This window comes from Aethalodelphis obliquidens, unplaced genomic scaffold (genome assembly GCF_003676395.1).
Source record: "Aethalodelphis obliquidens isolate GAN/ISIS:26980383/991018 unplaced genomic scaffold, ASM367639v1 scaffold48, whole genome shotgun sequence".
Taxonomy (NCBI): domain Eukaryota; kingdom Metazoa; phylum Chordata; class Mammalia; order Artiodactyla; family Delphinidae; genus Aethalodelphis; species Aethalodelphis obliquidens.
In genome coordinates, this window is record NW_020837992.1 from 872610 (window position 1) to 896215 (window position 23606).

The window sequence follows — 23606 nt, forward strand, 5'->3', positions numbered from 1 at the left end:
TGAGCACTTATATGTAGTTTCTCTGTTCTTCAAAAACAACCTTGCAAAGTAGGTATTATCCCCATTTTACAGGTGAAGAACCCAAGGCTCAAAGAGGTTAAATAAGTTTCTCAATGTCACTCAGCTAATAAATGGTGGATAGCAGGAGGCAGGCCATTTCAAGGGCAAAGATGAGGCTGATGAGTGAGGTGGGGGGTGGTCTCCAAGGAAAGCTAAAAGGAGTGGTTCTTCCTCCCACCAGGATTCCCCACTGAAAGCCGTGCAGATGTTGTGGGTTAATCTCATCATGGACACTTTTGCCTCATTGGCCCTGGCCACAGAGCCTCCTACAGACTCTCTGTTGAAGCGTCGCCCCTATGGCCGAAATAAGCCTCTGATCTCACGCACTATGATGAAGAACATCTTGGGTCACGCCGTCTATCAACTCACCGTCATCTTTTTCCTTGTCTTTGCCGGTGAGCCAAGGCGGGGGTGGGTGGCGGCATTTGGAGTGCTAGAGGGAGATGGGGGCAGAGAGCAGCCCAGGGAAAGAAAGTAGCAGGGAGCAAGCTGAGCACAAGACGGGAATGATAGCAGCTTCGCTTACTGAGTGCATCCTCTGTTCCCGCTACGTGGTGCATTGTGCCATTTTATTACTCCTCTTAAGAATCTCCGTAAAAAGAAATGAAAGTGAGTTATTTGTAGTGAGGAGGATGGGCCTAGAGTCTGTCATACAGAGTGAAGTAAGTCAGAAAGAGAAAGACAAATACCATATGCTAACACATATATATGGAATCTAAGAGGAAAAAAATGTCATGAAGAACCTAGGGGTAAGACAGGAATAAAGAAGCAGACCTACTAGAGAATGGACTTGAGGATATGGGAAGGGGGAAGGGTAAGCTGTGACAAAGTGAGAGAGTGGCATGGACATATATACACTACCAAACGTAAGGTAGATAGCTAGTGGGAAGCAGCCGGATAGCACAGGGAGATCAGCTCGGTGCTTTGTGACCACCTAGAGGGGTGGGATAGGAAGGGTGGGAGGGAGGGAGACGCAAGAGGGAAGAGATATGGGAACATATGTATATGTATAACTGATTCACTTTGTTATAAAGCAGAAACTAACACACCATTGTAAAGCAATTATACTCCAATAAAGATGATTAAAAAAAAAAGAATCTCCAAAGGTGGCTTTATGTTACCTTTTTCTTAGATCATAAAACTGAAGCTTAAGTCACATATTGAGTAAATAGTGGCACGAAGATTCAGACCTATGTCTGCCAGACTCTCGTGCACATAGTTCTACCACAATGCAGCACTACGAGAAGGCAAATAGTGATGGAGCAAGCTGAGAGAGAGGGTCAGAAATGTTGAGGGAGTTCCCTGGTGGTCCAGTGGGTAAAAATCCGCCTTCTAATACAGGGGGCACGGGTTCGATCCCTGGTCGGGGAACTAGGATCCCACATGTTACATGGCACAGCCAAAAATATTTAAAAAGGGGGCTTCCCTGGTGGCACAGTGGTGAAGAATCTGCCTGCCAATGCAGGGGACACGGGTTCGAGCCCTGGTCCAAGAAGATCCCACATGCCGCAGAGCACCTAAGCCCATGTGCCACAACTACTGAGCCTGTGCTCTTAGCCCGCGAGCCACAACTACTGAGCCCACGCGCCACAACTACTGAAGCCCGCGTGCCTAGAACGTGTGCTCCGCAACAAGAGAAGCCACCACAATGAGAAGCCCATAGACCACAATGAAACGTAGCCCCCTGCTCAATGCAACTAGAGAAGGCCCAGGCACAACAACAGAGACCCAACACAGCCAAAAATAAATAAATAAATAAATAAAATTTATTTAAAAAAAAAAAAAAAAAAGTGATGTTGAGACCAGAACTAACACTGAAAATATTTGATGACTGTTGTGGTTCGGATACTGACCAGTTAGAATGGACACCAGTCATAAGCAACCAGTGAGGCCATACTCAAGTGTTCTGACTCAACCTGAACCCTCCTTGAGAGCATACTTATCCTCCGATGCATCCCTTCTCCCAACTAGGTGAGAAGTTCTTTGACATTGATAGTGGGAGGAGAGCACCTCTGCATTCACCACCCAGCCAACACTACACCATTATTTTCAACACCTTCGTGCTGATGCAGCTCTTCAATGAAATCAACTCCCGCAAGATCCATGGAGAGAGGAATGTCTTTTCGGGCATCTTCCGCAACCTCATCTTCTGCTCTGTGGTCTTGGGCACATTCGTCAGCCAGGTGGGATTCTAGCTGGAGCTGGGATAGGAGGTCTGGGACGATAAAGGCCAGAAGCTGGGGGCCAGGATTCCCTGAGCACCCGGGGAAAGGAGTGAGGGAGTGATGGGGACTCAGGCTGTGGGTTGAACACTTTGGGGTTCCCAAATGCTTCCGTTTGCTCATTGCTCTAGAATTGGATCCTGCTGTGTCAAGTGCTCCAGTGCAAGGCAGCATGTTGGTAGCGAATAAAATAAAATTAGTGGAATCCTTTCCTTATCTTTCTAAAACACAGCAATTTCACATAGTGACCAGGAGGAAGATCACTGTCTTCTAACCCCTTTCCATGCCTCCTGCCAGCATACTTGAAATGTGCATGCAAGTGCTATATGGGATCTCTCCCTGTCCCTCCTTGCCCCTTTGTTCAGAAAGGGCTCATGGTAGAAAATGGTATGCAATTCAGAGAAAAAGAGAAGACATGGAATGCTGCCATATGTAGTTGACAGATAAGCCTGACATGGGCTCCTTCTGTGGGAAGTGGGGTCAAGGGCATGGCTGCCCTGGTGGTGAAAGGATTGAGCCCCTTCCTTCTTGCCCCAGTCAGAGGTACACTAAGACATCTGCCAATACAAGAGATTAGGAGCCTGCCCTGTAACAAAAGAGCTCCTGCCTCACTCTTATTTGTCCCGCTCCTAAACTCCTCTTCTCCATCACTGTGCCTTCTCTTTGTCACCTACTGGCTTTAGTCACAAGAAGCCTCCAGCTACCCTTGCTCCCCCAGCCTTTGCATTAATAGTGTTCATAGTAGCTGCATCTGTCTCCCCATCAGAGTGCTCTGTAAAGACTGTGTCTGTCTTCCCTTCTCCCCACCTGGATCTCTCCTTTCTCCTTCCCCAACAAGCAGATCAGGGTTCACACCACAGGGACCCTGGGGTAGGGGGCTGACGTGGCTTTGATGGCCTTGACTGGAGGGCTGGCTACCTGTTACCTCCCAATGATGGGCTGCCTCTTTCTCTGTTCTAGATTATCATTGTGGAATTTGGGGGGAAACCCTTCAGCTGTACGAACCTCACCCTGTCCCAGTGGTTCTGGTGTCTCTTCATCGGTTTTGGAGAATTGCTGTGGGGCCAGGTGAGTACGGGCTCACCCTCCTCGTGCAGTCACATGGCCGGCAGACACCCCCCCCCGCCCATGAGATGGAACGAGCAACTGTGGAGACGCCCAGCTCCTCGCCTTCATATCCTTCCCTCTTCTCTCTACCACCAGGTTTTCAAGTTCTTTCCATCTTGTAGGAACCCAAAGCAGAATGATCTGTGCCCACCACTTCAGAGGCTTCTGATCTCTTCGCTAATCATGCCTGGAGACAGACAAATCCCTTAGCTTCTCTGAGACGGAAGTGGAAATTTTCAATGGAATTTTGCTAAAAAAAAAAATTAAGGGTCTTAGAAGTAGAAGAGTTTGCAAAGCATATGTCTTCAATGAAGCCGCAGTCTGGCCGTGAGCTGCTGTGCTGTCATAATGTAGGGCTCCCTTGCCTCTTCTGTTTCTCACCATTGCCTTATCCAGGATGGGTGCCTGACTGTCATCTAAGATAAATCCAGACTCACAAGGTCTCTAGAGAAGCAGTATAGCGTATGGTTCAAAGCACAGACTTTGGAACCGACCATCTAGGTTTGAATCCCGGTTCTTCTTTTTACAAGCTGCATCATAGTGAGCAAGTTTATTAGCAACTCTGCCTCAGTTTCCTCAACTCTGGATAACAGGATCATTGTGAATCATTGTTAATCAGCAAATCAGTTTCAATACAGAAATGACTTAGAACAATGTCTAGTACCCTGTAAGTACTCAATAAATGTTAGCTATTAATATTATAATAATATAATCAGGTTTGATAAGAGTTTCATTCCTTCCCTAATACCACTTTGCGAGTCCCTCTCATCCTCAGCTCTGGCCTGGCCTTTACCTTTGCTTGCAGACCCCAGGTCTCTACTGATTGGTGCCCAGCCACCTGGGTAATGGAGGCTTTGCTCTAACTGGCCCCAAAGATCCCTCCCTAGGGCTGCAGGCTTTCCCCCATAGACCTGCTAGTTGTTTCTTTCATAGCTCCTAGATGCCTCCCTGATTAATCCCTATCCCCGTTCCTAACACAAGTCCTTCCACCCTGCTCTGTTTGCTGAAGTTATTTACCAGTGGGTCCCTAAAGCGCTTCTACACTGGGGCGGAGCTTGATGATTTCATGTACTGTTTGAAACTCTCACCTGGGTCTAGTCTCACATATGGCCATGTGGCCTTGAGGCCAGGTAACAACAGCCTTCCTTCTGTATCACAACAGCTCCTTCTAACATCTAAAAGCAGAACGTGGACATTCTTTCCACTTCAAACACTTGACTCCATGTTGGACTGCTCACACAGTCCCCCTTTCCCAGCTGAGCCCTTGTCTTATTTGTAAAGGAGAACTGACTGACAGCTTATAGAGTGATTTATTTTGAATTGCAAGCCCCAGCCTACTGCTCCATGTCTTCTGATAATACTCATATGTCCCTTCTATGGGCTATCCCGCCCAGTTCCTCACCCCAAGCCCAAGAAAACTTTTAGTATCCTCTCACTATAGTTTTATAAAAGAGGAATTACTTAGCATATGGTAACTAAGAAGAGGGTCATTCCCCTCCAACACCCTTCTTTTCCCCGTGCCCATACACATACATTTTGACCATCCTGTCTCCAGACTTGTTTTCTCCCAGGTCCTTGTCTCTGTCTCTTCCTACTGTGTATCATGCATTATGGTTCTACTTCCTTTAAGAGACAGATGGCAAAATACAAAGAAAGAACTGAGACAGGAGGAAGAGAATGAAGTATATAACAAGGCAGATGGCTGGTCAAATACTAGAATATAAGTTCTCTTTTGTACGTCCACAAGTACAGAAAATCTTCCTGAGGGCCTGACAGCTGGTAGGCACTTGGCAAACGCTTGCCTGAATGGGTTGGCACTTTTCCCAGCGGGAAGGTTTATAGGGCAAAGAGTGACCTACCCAAGGGCCTGACCCATAAAGTTGAGAGACAGCTCTTCTCGCCCTGATTCTGGTGTCTACCCTTTTGCTGCACCTGTTCTCAGGTCATCTCCACAATACCTACCCAATCCCTGAAGTTCCTAAAGGAGGCTGGGCATGGCACCACCAAAGAGGAGATCACCAAGGATGCTGAGGGGCTGGACGAGATTGACCATGCAGAGATGGAGCTGCGCCGAGGCCAGATCCTCTGGTTCCGGGGCCTGAACCGTATCCAGACTCAGGTACTGTGATAGTGGCCTGTCCTCGCCCTGGGAGAAGGAATCTCCCCCATCTTTCTTGGGAGGTGTTGGGAGGGCAGCAGTTCTTGCTGGCCAACGTCTCTCCCCTTCCTAAGGCCCTCTCACTGGAGGGCAGCCCGAGCTCCCTTGCTTCAGGACAGACAGGCAGAGGCAGTGGTATGGGCTCCTCTGAGAGGAGAGTGATCATGGGGGGCCGAGAACACGGGACACTAACTGCTAGCATCATCCTCTAGCTTTAGGTTCATCTGAAGCCCACTTCCCACCCTCTGTCGGGTGGGCCATCTTCCCACATAAGGTCTCTTGTAAGCGCTAGGCCTAACCTCAGGGTGGGAAATGTTCAGAGTCTTTCCTGACCCTGCAGAGGGTAGGATTTAGACAATATCTCTATGCCAGCATCCCCAGCAGACATTTACTGTATATCCTCAAGCTGCTATTAGGGGAATGTAGATGTTATCTGGATTGATCTTTGTAAAAGAAACTCGCTCTCTTATGTCTTCCCCACTCAAAATTTAAGGCCATGATGGGGAATCTGATGGCTAAGTGTATATAAATGAAAATAGTCTCTCAGTGCCTGAGTATCTTTTACAGGATTCAGACTTGCTTCCCAGAAAGCAAGAAGCTATAATTTCTTCAAACCTTTTCCCTTCCTGCAATTTCTAAAATGGGATAGAAGCTGCTCCTGCTGCTATTAAGTCCCCTCCTATAGCCCTACAGTAACTTTTTTCCCCCACTTCCCATGCAGCAACTGTAACTACCTTCTCCTGGGTAAATGGGCTGGTCTAGACATTGATAATCCTATCACTTTTCCTGTTCTTACCCCACATACCTCTATTGTGTTAGTCCTGAGATTTCCCATCTCAAGAAATTGTAAATCCCCAAGTTCTCAAAGGTGTTCACCAGAGAACAGGCCTGTCCCTCTTTGCTAATTGGCTAGAGATCCCAGAAGTAAATTTCACTCTCTGAAATTAGCCTTGCAGATGGTTTCAAAAACTCCCTAGTGGAGCCCACCACTTCCTAGGGAAGAGGTGAAATGAAAAGTCTAAGCTAAATACGGTAGTCCCTCGCTTATCCGTGGCTTTGCTTTCCTTGGTTTTAGTTACCCGTGGTCAACCACAGTCTGAAAGTATTAAATGAAAAATTCCAGAAATAAATAACTCATAAGTTTTAAATTGCATGCTGTTCTGAGTAGCTGATGAAATCTCACGCCCCCCACTCTGTCCTGCCCTGGACATAAGTCATCCCATTGCCTATCACATCCTCGCTGTATAAGCTACCCACCCATTACTCTAGGAGAAAACATAGTATATACAGGGCTCAGCACTATCTGCAGCTTCAAGCATCCACTGCGGGTCTTGGAACGTATCCCCCACGGATAAGGGAGGACTACTGTAGCAGCTGGGCATTGGTCTCCTATAGACAAAACAACAGATGCAAATGGGAAAGCAGGGCTAGGGAGGGAAGCACACTGGGGCTCCTCTTGAGTTCCCCTTCCCGGAGAGGGAAATCTGCATGGGACCCGCAAACACTACCTCAGCATGTCCAGAGTTTCCACACGCACCCCACCCTCCAGGCTGCCAAGTCCATCACGAGCAAGGGCCTCACGTGCCCAGAGAACTTGGCATCTTTGGCTCATGTCTCTAAGGCCTCGGTGCTTCCCTGTAGGTCTGCTCTTTTCAGAATAACCTGTCTGCTTTTCTTCCCTTCAGGATCGTCTGCCTCCTCTTCTACTATGTAATTTTTTTCCTAGCCAGAATGCCCTCGTTCCAGTGTCTCCTGGCTCCTTCCCAGTCTTCTCTCCCGGGGCTGAGATTCATGGATCTTCCTTCCCCTCCACTACCAATTTCCATTCCCTCGACTATATACCTCTCTGGTTTCGCTGTCTACATAGCTTTAGGTATACTACCTTTCTCTGTTGGAGCAAAAGGCAGTTGGACCAGAATGACGTTAAAGCCTAAACTTAGGCAGCAAAGGCAACCTGTTAAAGATGCCATGATGAGCATATCTATGCCATCCCACCTGACTCCATAAGCAGATGACTGTGCTAACCTGCATCCTGGATCCTAAAGCTCTCTCCTGGCATCAGCTCTTCACCTCAGCTGGGTTCTAATGAAATTCCCTGCCATCCGATTGTTGTTCCTTGTTGTCATTCTTGCAACACTTATGGGTGGGAAGTGTTGCCAGGCTATTGTCCCATCCTGGTCCCTTTAGCTTTGGGAGAGCTAGAAGCACTAGAAAGCAGAAGATTGGGAAACTTGAGGTCTAGAATCTTGGGAAGGTAAATCTGGGGGCCAGTTTCATTGTGGAGGTTGGGACCTTGTGACCCTAATAAGCACTGAGGAAGGTGACTCTCCAGCCCCTTCTTCCGTGTGGCTGAACCCTCCCCACATGCAGACCTTTTCCTCTTACAGCATCAGGCTCCTCGGTCCCCTGGAACTGAAAACCGTATCATGTGATGAAGAGTGGTATTTTAGCTCAAACTTGGTCTGAGTCCAGAAACTAACCCTAAACATTTCATGGCTTCTCAGGAAGCTTTATAAGTAAGAACAACTGTCTGACTCACAAGGTACCTGCTTTCCCACCTTCTCACCTGGGGAAGTTAAGTTAGATGAGTGAAATCAGCACCTTTCCTACATCCCTGGTCAGCTGGTCCTTGGTCAGGCAGAGGTCAGGGATGAGGATGGTAGGTTTGACTGAGGCCCTAGATCAAGACCGCTGTTGGAAAACAAATGGCATTCATTGCCTCAGTCTCTGAGGAGTAGCACACTGAAAACCAGAGACAACTTGTATGGGGCTAGACTTGCAGCTGCTGCCACCACCGCCAGCCAACTCTTCCTCCCCCCACCCCGTCTAACTGCTGAGTTCTCATCTGCACTTGTGCCAGCCTCTCAGGATCTCCAGTGCGCGAATGCTGCCAGTGGCATTCTCTCCACAGAGCCTGGCCACTGGGTTCCTGAGCTCCACTTTCAGGGGCCTTATCCACTTCTGCCCAAGGACAGGGAGTCTCAGAGAAGAACCCAGAAGAGGGTGAGCCCAGCAACTCATGGTCCAGGAGCCTTTCCACCATGGCACCTGTGTATGGATTACTACACGCCTCTGTTTAAACACATGAGTTGTTTTCCTGGAAAATCTGCAAAAATAGGTAGTCAATTTAATTGGTTTAGAGGTTCCTGAGCCTCAAAATTCAGTAATATATACACTTTGCCTACTATCTTAAATTGCATGCCTTATTTTTTTAAGAGTGCAGGTCAAAAAAAAAAGAAAGTACAGGTCAGAGCATAAGACAGTGAATAAGCTGTCACTCTCTGTCAGGAATCATGAGTGGGAAAGTCCATTTAAATTTTTAGATACTTTTGGATACCAGCACACCCAAAATATCCATCGTAGGCTAAAAGGGAAGAGAAGACTGGATTCTGGCTGGGTATTTAGACTCCATGGCAAACTGTTCCTTAAATGAAGTGTGATGTGCAATTAATGTTTTTCCCCCTTCTCTTCACCATTGTCTTGTGTGTAACGGACTCTCTCTCTTGCTTTCCGTCTCCTGTCCCTTTTTCCCAGCTCTTTCCAACCCCTCCCTAACCCTCTTGGACCCTCCCTTCCTCTTGCTTCACTTCTTTCTGACTGTGGAGCAAAGCTGTCTCACTTTCTGATTCTTTGCAGATCGACGTAATTAACACATTCCAGACGGGAGCCTCTTTTAAGGGAGTCCTAAAGCGCCAGACCATGGGTCAACACCTTGATGTAAAACATGTTCCTAGCTCATCCTATGTAACAGTTGCACCAGTCAAATCTCCCCCCACCACTTCTGTTGCTGCTGCTGTTTCATCTCCTCCTCTGGGCAGTGAGTGATAGTCTATTATGATGCATGATTTGCTAAAATGACCACAAGAGAGCACGTAGCATTCACTTTAACCAGCTGTGGTTATCTTTTCCTTTTGGTTTTTCCCTTTGATCTTTGACTTAAGGGAAGAAAAGCGGGGCAAAAATTCCACTCCAAAACCGGGCTGTGTGCCATTTTATTTAATTTAATTTTATTTTTTTATGTTGAAAAGCTCTTAAAACCGTAACCATTTTAAAGACAGTAATCCTGTGTTCTGATTGTTCCTCTGCATTGCCTGGTCCTTCCTTGAGCTTTGTTTGTTTGTTTGTTTTACTTTACTTTGTTTGTTGCTGTGTTTGAATATGTTGTTCCTCTTCTCTCCTTCTGCTCCTTTGAGTCTCAACTCTGTCTCCTAAGGTTAGGGGTAAAGGTAAGCCGAATGAAGACTCAGGAAGTCTTTTGTTTTCTTTTAGGAATTTCCGAAGAGCAAACTTTTTTTTTTTCCCTTCTCCTTTCCTCTAGTTTGTTTTACTTATAGCCAGCACTTCATATCTTATTTTGCATGTAAAGTTTGAGGAACCCCTTTCTCAGCCAGCCTATTAGCCGGAAAGCTGTGAAGGCTCAACCTAAGATCTGGTGGATTATTGGTAGATTATTGGATTCTTGCTAATGCTTATGCCTTCCTATTCCTGATCTTTTTACCTTCCCCAAGTGGGACACAGAGAGGAAATGGAAGGCTCTTTGCTGATAATGCTATTAAGGTATTTGGTGGGGAAGGAGTCTCTCTGTGTTAAGTATACTCTGGGCTTCAAATATCTGAGTGTTTGAGTCTGTTTCTTCCTCCCCCACTCCCGTAACCCTGGGATGGGGGATAAAGAAAAAACAATTGCACTATCTGTGGTTCACTTGACTGTGAGTGTGTAGGTTGATCAGACTTAGCTTATCTGTTGTCTTTCTAGCCAACTCTAAGTGTTCTCGTGTGAGAGATGAGGGGCAGGGGGAGAGGAGGTTTATATAGAGGCATATTCTTTTTTTTTTTTTTTTTTGCGGTACGTGGGCCTCTCACTGTTGTGGCCTCTCCCATTGCGGAGCACAGGCTCCGGACGCACAGGCTCGGCGGCCATGGCTCACGGGCCCAGCCGCTCCGCAGCATGTGGGATCTTCCCGGACTGGGGCACGAACCCGTGTCCCCTGCATCGGCAGGCAGACTCTCAACCAGTGCGCTACCAGGGAAGCCCTAGAGGCATATTCTTTAGGCTCAAAGGCAGTCAAAGAACTATGTAAGTCTTACCCTACAGATATGCAAGAGCCTCTCATTCTAGTCCTTCCATATTCCTCTCATTTCCTTTTTTCTTCTAGTTTTGTCGTGTCCTTCTAACTAGTTACTGTTCTTTCTTAAATCATGCCTCTCTGTTAGAAGGAGTAGTGTCAGCTGCCCTGGTAATTTGAAGGTAGAAGGAGACTAAGGAAAAGACAGAGCCCACTGGGCTCATGTAGTAGAGTTGCTGGTGGAGGATATGGTGCAAACCCTCAAAGGCTAGAAACTCAGGAGAGTCAGGCCGCACCTGCTCTTTCTCCAGCTGTGCCTTCCTATTGGAGGGCCTAGAAGTTATAGTCATGCATTTTAAAACCCATTTCCCATTCCAGAGTTCCAAATGAATTCATTTATTTTTCTAACCTTCAAGTAGATAAACCTCTAAGATTTCTCTCTGTAAGAAGGTCCTAATCCCTTCTCTGCCCCTGGTTTCTGACAAAGGAGCAGAAACCTACAGAATACCAGCTGAGGAAATGGAGTCTTCATCTGCCCATTCATTGGGCTCCAGAGAGTGGCCCTTAGTGCTCATACCTAACCTAAGGTCCAGCCTGGTTTGGGCTTCTGAGCCATGAGAAAGTGTTGTCCTTCAGTCATCCGCTTTCACCTGTAGGATAGGGGCCACAGAAGAGACATTTCCCAGAGACTTTGAGAGATGATGACTGGGGAAGGAAGGGTTGATTGACTGAGTGGAGAGGACCTGAAGCTTTCACAGCACCCACCTCACTATCTGTGTCTTATTCCTCATACACTGCTCATGCACCAGGCACCATGCATCCAGAAAGGAAGATGCCACCACTCGGGGTGGATTGGTGATGATGTAGCTGTGTGATTGTTCATCGGCATGCACTATATAGTCTCTGAGGCCAGTGCTGGAGTTGAGGAGCATTCTGGCACAGCCCCACCCTTCTCTCCACCTGCCAGGCCACAAGATGGTGCTCCCTAGCTCTCCGACTCCTCTTGTCTTGAGCTTCCCTTACAGGTGGCTGCTTTCCCTTTAGATTCCAGAAGTCCTGTTATCTAGCTGGATGACTGTTCCTTGCTCCCCCAAAAAAGAAATTGTCCCTATCTTTTCCATCTACCCATCCCCAATTCACTCTGATCTCCCTTATTGTTTACCTGTAACAGTGATTGATCACCCCAACAGGTGAGAGGAAAAGCCAGCAAACAGGGATCCAGACCCCCATTCCAACTCCTATTTTTAAAAATCTGTTTTCTAGATAGGACTTCACATATCATTATTTCAACAAAGTATTCAATTGCTTCAAAAAAAATAGAAGCAGGAAGTTTGGAAATCAGTGATATTGAAGATGATCAACTCATGGTATAAAGGTACCTGTTCTCCTGTAGCACTTGTTAGAAATGCTGAGATCTGAAGAGTGAGTGAAAAGTGTGGGCTATATTATCACTCCTACAGGGGGTGGTATGGCTTTGAGCCCATTTCTTGACTAGGGCCAGGGGAGAAGGCATTGGGTTTGGGCTCACTTAATCCAAGTTGCCTTGCTCTAAGATGTTTGGCATAGATCCATTAAAACTTGGGATTTCCTGAAAGCCAGATGGAACCTTTATTCCATCTGATCTCACCTAAAGATAGAAAAGTAGGTCCTAACTTTCTGTGCAGCATGGTGAATGTGTGCCCAGGTTCCTTGATTCTTCTTGGCTGAAGCGTTGAGCGGATTCCATTGAGTGACAGAGTCCTTTGCCTTCTGAGCTCTGAGCACCCTCCATCCTGGGTGAGTCTGCCAGTCTGTTGTGGAGTGAGGCAAGGTAAGGAAAGCCTTAGCCAGTGGAGACACAACTTTAATGAACCTTCTTTGTGCACTACTTTTGTAGGTTCTCTACAGTGATAGGAAACACTGAGACAAGCAATCCAACCAGTTTGTTTGCCTGCCTCTTTGGGTGCTCTGATGTCTCCACATTCTTGCCTCTTTTCCAGGAACATATTCTTTGCTTAAAGAGCAGAGTAACGAAAGATGTGCCCTACCCCAACCCTCATCATTTCTCCTTATCCCCCTCCCCACCTCAACAGTTTCTCCTGCATTACTTCCATTTCTTTTCTGAGGAAAGAACCTTGGGACAAGACTAGGATCAGCCACCTCCCAACAACTAAAACTGTCCTAGGACCACCTTCTTTTCCCCTGGCCTCTCTCTCCAAACTCTCAGGATCCAACCTTCTCCCCTCCTCCAATTCTACCAACCCAAGTTGCAAAGCATACCTCAGCGAGGCCCCCAGTTCAGAAAAGGAGCTGCTCCCTGTGGATAAGGTGAAGGCTGGGCCCAGGGATCAATTATTGTCAATTTTTCCTCTTCTCTAAACTGAATCCCTTCCTTTGTTGTGCAGTAGAACAAAGACTTTGACACTTATAGGGCAGTGCATTTCCCTTTGCCCAGTCAAACTGCAAATTGTTTCCTTTCCCCCATCCTCTTGGTCCCCCCCATCAGAAAAGCCTCTTGTTTGTAGCACTGCCTCCTGGATGGGGTGTTTTCTGTCCTGGTCCCATCCTTTCTCTTCTCTACATAAGATCACATTCCTCTTCATAATTTACAAACAGCTGGAGAAAGCTGCACGACTGGGCACAGCTGCTGTGTGTCAGAGACATGGCCATGCGTGTCCGGCCTCATCTGAGCTGAGAGAGCGGGCCTTCTGTCAGCGTCAGGGGGAGGCATCTTTTGATGCCTGTATTCATTCACCTCTTCCAGGGGAGGGACTGAAGGAATGGAGTTCTACTTTCTTTGGGGGAAGAGGACATGGTGGAGGCTGTGGACTATATATATATATGCATGTTTCCTGACTGAAAGAGCAATTACTAATTGGAGAATATAAGAGTTTTCATTTCTTGCATGCTGCTGACACAAATGAAGATTGGTTTGTCTGCCTTGCTGAATGGTATTCATGGTCACTTATCACCCAAAGTGTATTGCGTGCGAATTGATATATGTTTGGCTCTTTGAGGGTTTTAAACAGATAACTAAACTTCAGTGTGTAATTTTCCATTCCACATTCACAAAATGTTTGGCTTCAACACAAAAATCCACATGTCTGAATTATCTTTTAAGTTCGGCTATTAATTTGCACCTAGTTCCAACGTCCTTGCCCTCCATCCAAAAGAACTAATGAATCGTTTTGTTTCCTGTTTCATTTTAAGAGTGGATTGTTTGGGAATGCTAACTTTGCTTTGGGTTTTCTGCTTTGTTTTTATGCAGCTTTTGAAATATTCCGGTTGTTTGCCATTACTCACTCTCCCCACCCCACCTCAATGCTTGAAATTTGAGCCACCTGATGTTTCTAGTGTTTCATGATCTCCTCTCATATGTTTGGTTTTGGTTGTTGAGCAGTAGTGTCTTGTAGTTTGGGTCTTGTTTCTGTCCTCAAACCCCCCAGTTCCTTGTTCTACTAACCAATTCTTGCCTCCGTATTTTCTCATCCTCCTTTTCCTTCCCCTGGTGTAGATCAAAGTGGTCAAAGCATTCCATAGTTCCCTCCATGAAAGCATTCAGAAACCCAAGAACCAAAACTCCATCCACAACTTCATGACCCACCCTGAATTCGCCATAGATGAGGAGGGGCCACGAACACCACTCCTGGATGAGCAAGAAGAGGAAACTTTTGAAAAGGTCTCTAAGCCTGGGACTAGGATGCTCCCGTCGGATGGTGAGGTCACTCCACAAGCCAACAAAAACAACAATGCGGTGGATTGCTGCCAAGTGCAAATTGTTGCCTGCCACTCAGACAGCCCTCTACACAGCCTGGAGACATCAGTTTGAACTTCATTCTCTGACTCCCATTCCTGCTTTCCCTATTTCCCTTTTCATCTGCCCCGTCACTAAGGGGATGATGGGACTTTTCACTGTCATGTCAGCTGCTCCCAAGTATGTGTGAACCCCCACCTGGCCATGAAGAGGCAAGAGCACAGACCTACGAGGACTTCAGCTGAAACCTGAGTTGGGGTTTGTAGCAGGACCCAGTTAGACCCCAGGCAAGTAATGAATGGTAGATCTATACTCCTTGCCTGTATCAGTTGTCATTTTTAAAGAAATGACAAGAATCCTTTTGGCATTGACCCCAACCTAAATTCTCACCAGTATTCATACCTGTGTCAGCCATCTCCTCACTTCTGGATTTTTACCCTATGAGTCTGTGCTGTTTACAGGCTCAGTTAAAAGTTCAGAGTGACAGATATCCTCAAATGAAATGTGTTGAGGTAAGAATGGAAGGTACAGAATCAGCCTATAGAGTGATTGTTTTAAAACAATTTTTCCATTTTGAAAACTTATACCTAAAGCCCTTTACCTCTTTCTGCCCTTCCAGTCAAGCCTCCCCATGGTCTCTTGGTCTTTTGTGACCATTGTCTTCCTTAGCTTCACTAATTTTTTTTTTTTTTTAAGTTGTGATGATTAGAAAATGGAAAGGACATGGATGAGTTAAGTCGACTTTGACCATTCTCCCTTCTGGCCCCAGTGGAGCCCTTGATTTAGTTCTAGAGGCAGATAGTTTTCTTTGCTAACAGGCTCCTTTGGAAGCAATTGAGAGCTGGTAAAAATATATTCCTGTTGTTGCCAGGTTATCTGCTTCTAAACTGCCATGTTGTCAGGTGTGTGTGCTTTCTAAGCACCAGGGAGATCAGCATTGACGTGAAGCTTGCATATATGCGGTTTGTAGTTTTTACCTGAAGCCTGAGCTTTCTCCTCTTCCTAAAGTGGGGGCAAAGGAATGAATTAAGAATGACCTTGCCTCCTAACTGGACTTGGAAAACAGACCATCAAAGTCAACTCGGTGGAGTCCTCCTCGGGGTGACCACTACTGCTTTCAAAGCCATCCACCAAGGCTCTTCCAGGGCAGGACCTGATTGTTGGGACAGTGAGTATTGAGAAGCCTTGGGAGAGGCCAAAGTTCCATTCCAGCAGCATCTGAGCAAACCTTCCTCTCAGAAACCAGAAACCTTGAGCTTAGGTGGCTGGGGAGCAGCTTTGACGTGCCCTTTAGTTTTTAATTCTACTCTTTGCCATGTCCGCCAACATCAGTCTCTGAAAAGACCCCAGCCTTTCTCAAATATTCTGATTTTGAAAACATGTATCCAAAGTGGGAGGCTTCATTGACGCTTTCCCGACTTAAAGGAGCAAAAGACCCACCCTGTAAAGCTCCCCTGCTTCCACCCTCCCTCTTGCACACCCCACTCAAGCCCCCTCCAGAATGTGCTCAGCACTGCACAGTTAAGCCCTGTGCCTTCTCTCCCTGAACACTGCCCAAAGCGTCCCCTTCCCACCTGTCTCTCAGGAGCTGGGGACTTGGCTAGGAGATTTGTTAAGTGTTCCTTAATGCAACAGGGTGGAGCCGCCTTTGCAGGATCTCCATTTCTATCCCTACCGTGCTGCTGTAAGCTCTTCCGTGTAGGGGTCAGCTCATGTCTGCCAATTCCCATCTCCCACTGGGTAAATGAAGCCTACCCCCTCTTTCTAGAGTGATGGGAGTAGGGAGAAGGGGCTTGAGGCTGTTAGGAGCTGCCGAATTTCCATTTGGGAGTCAGGTGACCCGAACCTCTCCTCTCCGGCCTTTTCTTCTGGATCCCTCCTCCCTCACCCTTTCACCTGAGCTGCCCTAGGAAAGAAGAATAAAGAAACAGTATCCCCTGCACATCCCTATTACTACATCAGCGACCAGATCTGATTTTGGTTTTGTAAAGGTTACACGTTTCAGTGATCTTTTCTCTGTCTTCAATACTAATGGGGGAAAAAATAGCTCACCCGAGGCGTTAGGTGTTCACATATATATTTATTAAGTACAGTGGAAGATTTAGTTCTGTCGAGTCTTTTTTATTACCTCAGATCAGTTTTTAAAACAAACTTTGGAGGCTATTTTATCATTCCTGCTCCCAAAAGACTCTCATGGTGCCTGACAGGTTACTTGTGAGGGCTTGTGTCTACTTGTTTAAAGTCAAAGGGGATTTTGTGTGTATTCTAGTTTCCATAGTAGGAGAGAAAATATAGAAATATTATGCAAAGAAATATAGTTTTCTTTAGATGAGAAACTGATATTTTTTGAGTCAGCCATATGTATTTTGTTTAAAGGATTTAAAATAAAGTGCTGTCATGTAACCCTGTGGAAGGGAGCACATAACCAGCTATTAGACATGGCAGGTGACTTATAGTATATTTGCAATTGGTTTTAAAACCAATGCACCAAACTTCCTTTCTCCAAACAGCCATCTTTATACTTAGGGGAAAAAAAATTTGTTGGGTTCTAGAATGTTTTTAATATAAATTTGTTGATATGGAATTAAGTTTAAGTATTTATGTGCATATATTTTTTATATAAATTTTTTTTCCTGTTCAGTTGCAGTGATCCAACTGGCAGTGAATAAATATGGCATAAGTTAATAAAGCTTTCCCCAAAAATGGTGCTTTGGATTTGAAAAGGGTCTGATGGGGAAAAGGGGGAAATATTATCCTAGATTCCTCTCTTGATAAACCTAGGAGAATGGGCAGTGGATTACGGATGGGAAGGAAGGCATCCAGGAAGAAGGGACAGCCAGCAGGAAATGAGTGTGCACCCCCATGGAAATGGGTACCAGGAACTAGTGGTCAGGATCAGGGACCTCAGATAGATTTATATTTCTTGAAGAACAGCTGGCAGAGTGGTACCCAAGACACTGGGCTGCAAGGATACTCTCTCTGATTTGGGGTTTGCCTTTTTTATGGTTCTTTTCACCTCCTGTTTCCCCTGGAGTTTTCCATTAGCGACTTTTTATGCAAGGATTTGATTTGAGACTTCCTTCCCTCCCCTAGAAAAGTTTCACGTGATATATTAGTTGGGAGGTAGAGCTCTAAGTGGAAAAATAAAGGCTGGTTCTAGCCTGGGTGACAGTCTTGACTAGATCCTTCCCACAGGTGCCCTCTGCCCTCTGAAATGACTCTCCATCTCTAAAGGTTGTAGAGAGACCACCGAGAAATCCCACCAGCACATGTGAGTTCTTTAGAGTTTGTGTTCCTTCTTCCCGTTGAGCTCCAGAGGGGGGAGTCTGCACACTTAAATCTGAGTGATGACCTTACTGCCAAACACCAGAGGGGTGTGGCAAGCTCACATGTGCCCTGAAACCTCTGAACACGTCACTTCCTTTCTTTCCTCCTTTCCCTGCCTAGCGATTGAAGCAGCCCATGATGTCATCACGAAGTGTGTACTTCCTCACTCTTCCTCACTCTCCGTATCTGAGGACCACCCCACTACTGTGGTGGGGGTGGGGCACTTATAAATGTCTGCTCTTCTTAAGCCATTCCAGGCTCTTCCTCAGAAAAGACCAGACACCCTTCCATTTAGCTCAGTGCTGTCCTTTGCCTTTCCAGCCCTGCTGTTGGGCCTGCTGTCCCCTTTCCTCCTGATTAGGAGAGATGGAGGGAAGTGAGCTCCCCATGACTGAATTGGCCTTTCGTACATATTTCTCCCCATATGTATATGTGCCATATGTGAATATGCCATATATATGTGCCAACAAATCTATCTGTGTTGTTCTTTTCAAATCAGCAGGTAGGAATTTTGAGTTTCTTCTTTTTTTTTTTTTTTCAGTAACTAGTATAACAGGCACTGGTATTTTTATATAAAAGGAAAAAAAAACAAAACAAAAGATTGACTATTGTGATCTGCATGACATAAACAAACAAATGGTGATATCAAAGCAATGTGTACCCCAGCGTGTGTTGCCGTAATCTGCAGTTCAGCTAAACCGTGCACCCAATCTGTATTTGCATTTTGATATTATTTAAGCTCTCTGTACAATGTTTTGCATGTATTTATAGGGTTCTTAGGAAAAAAATGCTATAAACTGGCAAATCTGAAATTCAAATATGTTGTTCCATTGAGAAAGGAAGACTAGAAGGGGAGTTTTAAAAGAAGGAAAAAGAAGGGTAATTTTTTTGGAACCAATAAAGCTGTTGCTGATGAGCAGAAACCAAACTGTTGCGCACTGAGAATAAAACCCATGCCCACTGGAGACTGTGCTGTGCTCAATGTGTATCCACTTTTGGGTAATGTCAATGGATGTCAAAGCTGAGAAGGGGTCTGCCACGGCTACATGGAGAGCTTACCTGTGCAAGCCCAGAGCTTAGCTTGTCATTGGACCCTGACATGCTTCTCTGCCAATGCTTGCCTCTGGTGACTCGCAGCCCTGGTTTCCAGTTTCATTCCCTTGGAGTACGAGCTTTGCTCTGCCCACCTTGGTTAGAATCTGCAGTCAGAGAACTGTGAAGCTGAAGCTTTTGAAGAAAGGATGAATTTGGAAGGATGAAAAAGAGTCAGGCTTGGCAGTCCTTTCTTTCTTTTCTTTGTTTTATTTTTTTGTTTTTAACAAAACGCCTATCGGGAAAATTAGTTTCCTGTATAGCAGCTATTCCCTATCTTTCTTCTGGGGTTCTCCAGTTCCCACCTTCCCAAAGGTTTTTGGGGAGGTTGGGAGTTTGTTTTTTGTTTGTTTTAGCTGTTCCATTCACTGGGTCTCTAGCATGACTAATAGCAGGCCTTAGTTTCAGGTCAAAACAGCTTCCTGGCAGGTCATTTAAGTTCTGAGCTCTCATATCTGAGAACACAGAACTCCTTCCAGCAACTCTCATCCAGGCACACAATCAAGTTCCCTTCTCTCTTTTAAAACAGCAAGGAGGATTTCCCTGGTGGTGCAGTGGTTAAGAATCCACCTGCCAGTGCAAAGGACACAGGTTCAATCCCTGGTCCAGGAAGATCCCACATGCCGCAGAACAACTAAGCCCGTGCACCACAACTACTGAGCCTACGCTCTAGAGCCTGCAAGCCACAACTGCTGAGACCACGTGCCACAGCTACTGAACCCACATGCCACAACTACTGAGCCTGCAGTCTAGAGCCCGTGCCCCGTAACAAAGAGAAGCTAGCACAATAAGCCCACACGCCGCAACGAAGACCCAACACAGCCGAAAATAAATTTAAAAATAAATAAATTTAAAAAAAATAAAAATAAATAGGGCTTCCCTGGTGGCGCAGTGGTTGAGAGTCTGCCTGCCGATGCAGGGGACACGGGTTCGTGCCCCGGTCCGGGAAGATCCCACATGCCGCAGAGCGGCTAAGCCCGTGAGCCATGGCTGCTGAGCCTGCGCGTCCAGAGCCTGTGCTCCGCAACGGGAGAGGCACAACAGTGAGAGGCCCGCGTACCGCAATAAATAAATAAATAAATAGAACAGCAAGGAAGGAAAGGACTTTGTCGGCTCCCCAAGGTATTTTAGGAAAAGTATGATGTTGAAGAATAGCCCAACTCTCCTGGCTGTTTGAACAGGCTGGTTCCGAAGGAGGAAGGAGCCCTTGAAAGAGTCTTCTGTAGTGAGAAGTCTCGTCCCCACTTTTCCTTCCTGTCCCAGCTTGCTCGCCACAGGCACAGCCACACTGCCCTAGTTTCTTTGAAACATGTTGGGGAGAAAATAATTAATAACCAACCAAATAAACGGGCTGGGACTTATTTGATAACAAATCTTTCACAAAACAGAAATAAAGCCTCTTTCTTTCCACTGTAGCTTCCATCCCAAATACCCTTGCTTAAAAGGGGTGCAAAATACACAAAATATACACACCCGCACACACACACACACACACACACACACACACACACATACAACTAGAGTCTTTCTAAAGCTTGGCCCTATATTTCCCCTCTTACTCTCACCTTGTCTTCGTTGGGCCCTAGAACTGTGCCTCTCTGCTACGCCAAACAGGATCTTTTTTTTTTTTTTAATTTATTAATTTATTTATTTTTTGGCTGCATTGGGTCTTCATTGCTGCGCGCAGGCTTTCTCTAGTTGTGGCGAGTGGGGGCTACTCTTCATTGCGGCGCACGGGCTTCTCATCGCATTGGCTTCTCTTGTTGTGCAGCACGGACTCTAGGCGCATGGGCTTCAGTAGTTGTGGCACGCAGGCTCAGTAGTTGTGGCTCATGGGCTTAGTTGCTCCACGGCATGTGGGATCTTCCCAGGCCAGGGCTCGAACCCGTGTCCCCTGCATTGGCAGGCGGATTCTTAACCACTGCGCCACCAGAGAAGTCCACCAAACAGGATCTTAAGGACCGTACCTCCTAACCCCAGTGTGTGGTGAGGCATGAAGAAGAGCTACAAAGTAGCTTTCTGGCAGAGACCAGTGTTTCCTAAGACATTGGTTTCACGGGGTGTAAAGCCAGCTCAGCTCCTTAGGCCTAAATTACCATGTGGAAAAAAAGCATGCTCTTTCCTTCCATCTTTTCCCTACCTCCGCTTCTAAAAAAAGTAGTTTCTTTGCCCTCCATCTTTAATAACGGCTTGTGAATCTCTTTCTCAGCTACCACATCCTCTCCCTGTGGTCATCGGGTTTGTTTGAAACTCTCCATCAAGACTGGCTGATTCCCCCACCCCCAAGTATATACACACAACTAGGAACACCCTGGCTTAAACTCTGGGCAAATCCAAGGATTACTCACTGGATTTGAGTGAGTAAGCTGGTTACCAACCAGTATGCTGGTTACCAACCCCTGACCTGGGTCTATTAGGGCACGGCCTCCATGTCACTGCAAGCAGGATAAAAATGCTATGTCCTTTACCAGCAAACTTTGAAACCCTGTTGTAAAGAAAACACACCTATTACTATCTCTGTGTTATGTTGTTAACATCCAGTTGTCCCCAACATGAACCTAAGCCCCGAGAAGCAATAACTAGCTAGATTCATAGACCAGAATACTTTTAGCCTTGACTCTTAGCCTTTTAGGCAGTGAGTTCTGGGTTCTGGACTTGCCCATATCTTGTTGGAACTAATCTTCTCTGAAATTTATTTCAAAGAACACCTCCCAATCCTCAGAAAATACACACATAGAAGGGAGCGGTCTCTTTGGAATGTCCTCCCAGTGTCACCTCCTGGGAGGCTGGTGTCAAAACCAAAATGCTACTTCACACTTACTTACAATGAGAATTTAAATGACCCACGTATTTGGAAACCCAAATTATAATCAGAAGTTTAACTGATGCTCATGAAGTACTTGAGCTGTCTGAGTGGCTGGCGCCATCGCACTCAGAGCCAGTTGCATCGTTCCCTAGTCGGATAGACCTGGTCCCTGAGTTCAGGCTCAGGCCCCACTTGGTTTCTCTGATGTCCCCTGTACTAACGGCCATGCAGACCATCCTCCAAACAGCACAGTTGATTAGGTTAATTTTCTTGTTTTAATTCCAGATCTTCATATCCTGGCCTTATTTAAAGCAAATATAGGGAATTCCCTGGCAGTCCAGTGGTTAGGACTCCATGCTTTCACTGCCGAGGGCGTGGGTTCAGTCCCTGGTCGGGCAACTAAGATCTCGCAAGCCGCTTGGCATAGTCAAAACAATTAAATTAAAAAAATAAAGTAAATATATATGAAAACTTTTGAAAGAGAACGTGAAGGTGAGGAGGGAAGGTCTGGAAACGTGATTGCCTTCAGCCACGGTTATCCAAACCCTTCATTTGAGTCAAGCATTCCTGCACCTTTTGCATTAAACCTTTGAATTGAAACTGCTGCTAATCAGGTAGGAGAGCAAAGGGTTTGAATGTTTTTCTGCTCACCCTTTAGTGGAGGAGCTTAAACAGAAAAATTAGATAGAGTAAAATCCTGATGTGAAGTCTGCTTCTAGACTGGCTTGATTTTCCATCTCTACAATGAGAAAGTGGAACTACATCAATCATTTTCCAGTTACACTTTGAAGACCTGAAAGGGATTCCTCAGCGATGATTCAGAGCCCACAGTGTTCATTTTTTCTTTTTTTTAAGTGTTTATCTTCCAGGTCAGCTGTAGCTTTAAAAAATGACTTAAAAGCACTATGAACTAGCCATCTAAGGTCCCCCAGCTCTGGAATGCTAAGGTTCTAATTAACAAATCAAATAATCAGTGCTGAAATGATCCCAACTTAGGTGACAATGTCACAACAACTTGTGTGATTAAACACACAAGCAAGCGTAATTGGGTTCCTGTCTTCATTGTCTCCCATTATAATTATCAACGTAAGCATAAATAATATAGAGTAATGGATTATAGTAGTCCATTCTGCTGAGATTGTTATCTGGCTGTTCTGCTTTGGAATTTGCTGTGAAGAAGAACAGTAGTTCGGAAATCCAGAGATCTAACCCAATGGAATGGCATAAAATTAGAGAAGCAAAGTGGCTCATTTGAGCTTTGGTGGAAAGAGCTGGCCTGGGAATTAGAAGGCCTGTGTTATAATCCCAACCCTGCTGCTAATTTGCTGTGTGACCTAAGGGTCTCTCCAACTCTGACACTCTTTCTTTCTCTGGTGTCTAAAATTGCTATTAATAACCATAAGAGAATGTCTAGATGGTGTTTCTCCATTGCTTTATCTTCCCTGAAATGCGGCATTGTGTGTGCATTGAGCACTACTGCATACGGGGCAGTACCTGCAGGCTTCACTTGGGGCTCAGCCACTCACACCTGCAACAAAGACAAGTTGTTCCATAGCCCTTAAAGTACAAGAAATCTGTTTCTCTTCTTTTCTAAATCAAGTCAAATCTAGCACCAAACTAGCTAGCACTGGTTAAGATCTGTGAGAGGCCTCTGCTAGTCATTTTTTATGGTCTCATCTCCTCCACTTGAATATTGGTCCACTCATTCGTTCATCAAGTATTTATTATGCCAGGCATCAATGTATGCACGGGGGATACAAGGAACAAAACAAAGACCCTGACCTTTTTGAATTTAGTCTTGTGGAGAGAGACAAAACAAACAAGTAAATACAGAGCATATGGAATGGAAACAAGGACCAAGGAGAAAAGTAAAGTGGCGTGAGGAAAACAGGGGGCACAGGGCATGAGGGTTGCTCTTTTGTAGAGTGGTCAGGGAAGCCTTCTCTGACAAAGAAGACTGTGAAGAGAAGTGAAGGAAGTAAAAGGGTGAGCTAGGTAAATATGGAGAGGAAAGAGATTCAAAACAAAGGGCATAG

General features: G+C 45.8%; 1 protein-coding gene across 6 annotated transcripts in view; it reads left to right on the plus strand.

Moving 5' to 3' along the window:
• The window catches only part of ATP2B4 (ATPase plasma membrane Ca2+ transporting 4), a 104496-nt gene that overhangs the window by 74655 nt on the left and 6235 nt on the right, over window positions 1-23606 (plus strand). For 2 of the 6 annotated variants that reach the window (XM_027082678.1, XM_027082679.1), the window contains 5 exons: window positions 242-455; window positions 2032-2243; window positions 3243-3350; window positions 5332-5508; window positions 9184-10418. In XM_027082678.1, the coding sequence (XP_026938479.1) occupies window positions 242-455; window positions 2032-2243; window positions 3243-3350; window positions 5332-5508; window positions 9184-9372 (900 nt within the window). In that variant the 3' untranslated portion in view covers window positions 9373-10418. Of the gene's footprint in view, window positions 1-241; window positions 456-2031; window positions 2244-3242; window positions 3351-5331; window positions 5509-9183; window positions 10419-14105; window positions 18638-23606 lie in introns of those variants that run through there. The other 4 variants (XM_027082677.1, XM_027082676.1, XM_027082680.1 and 1 more) reach the window with 3 other exon arrangements.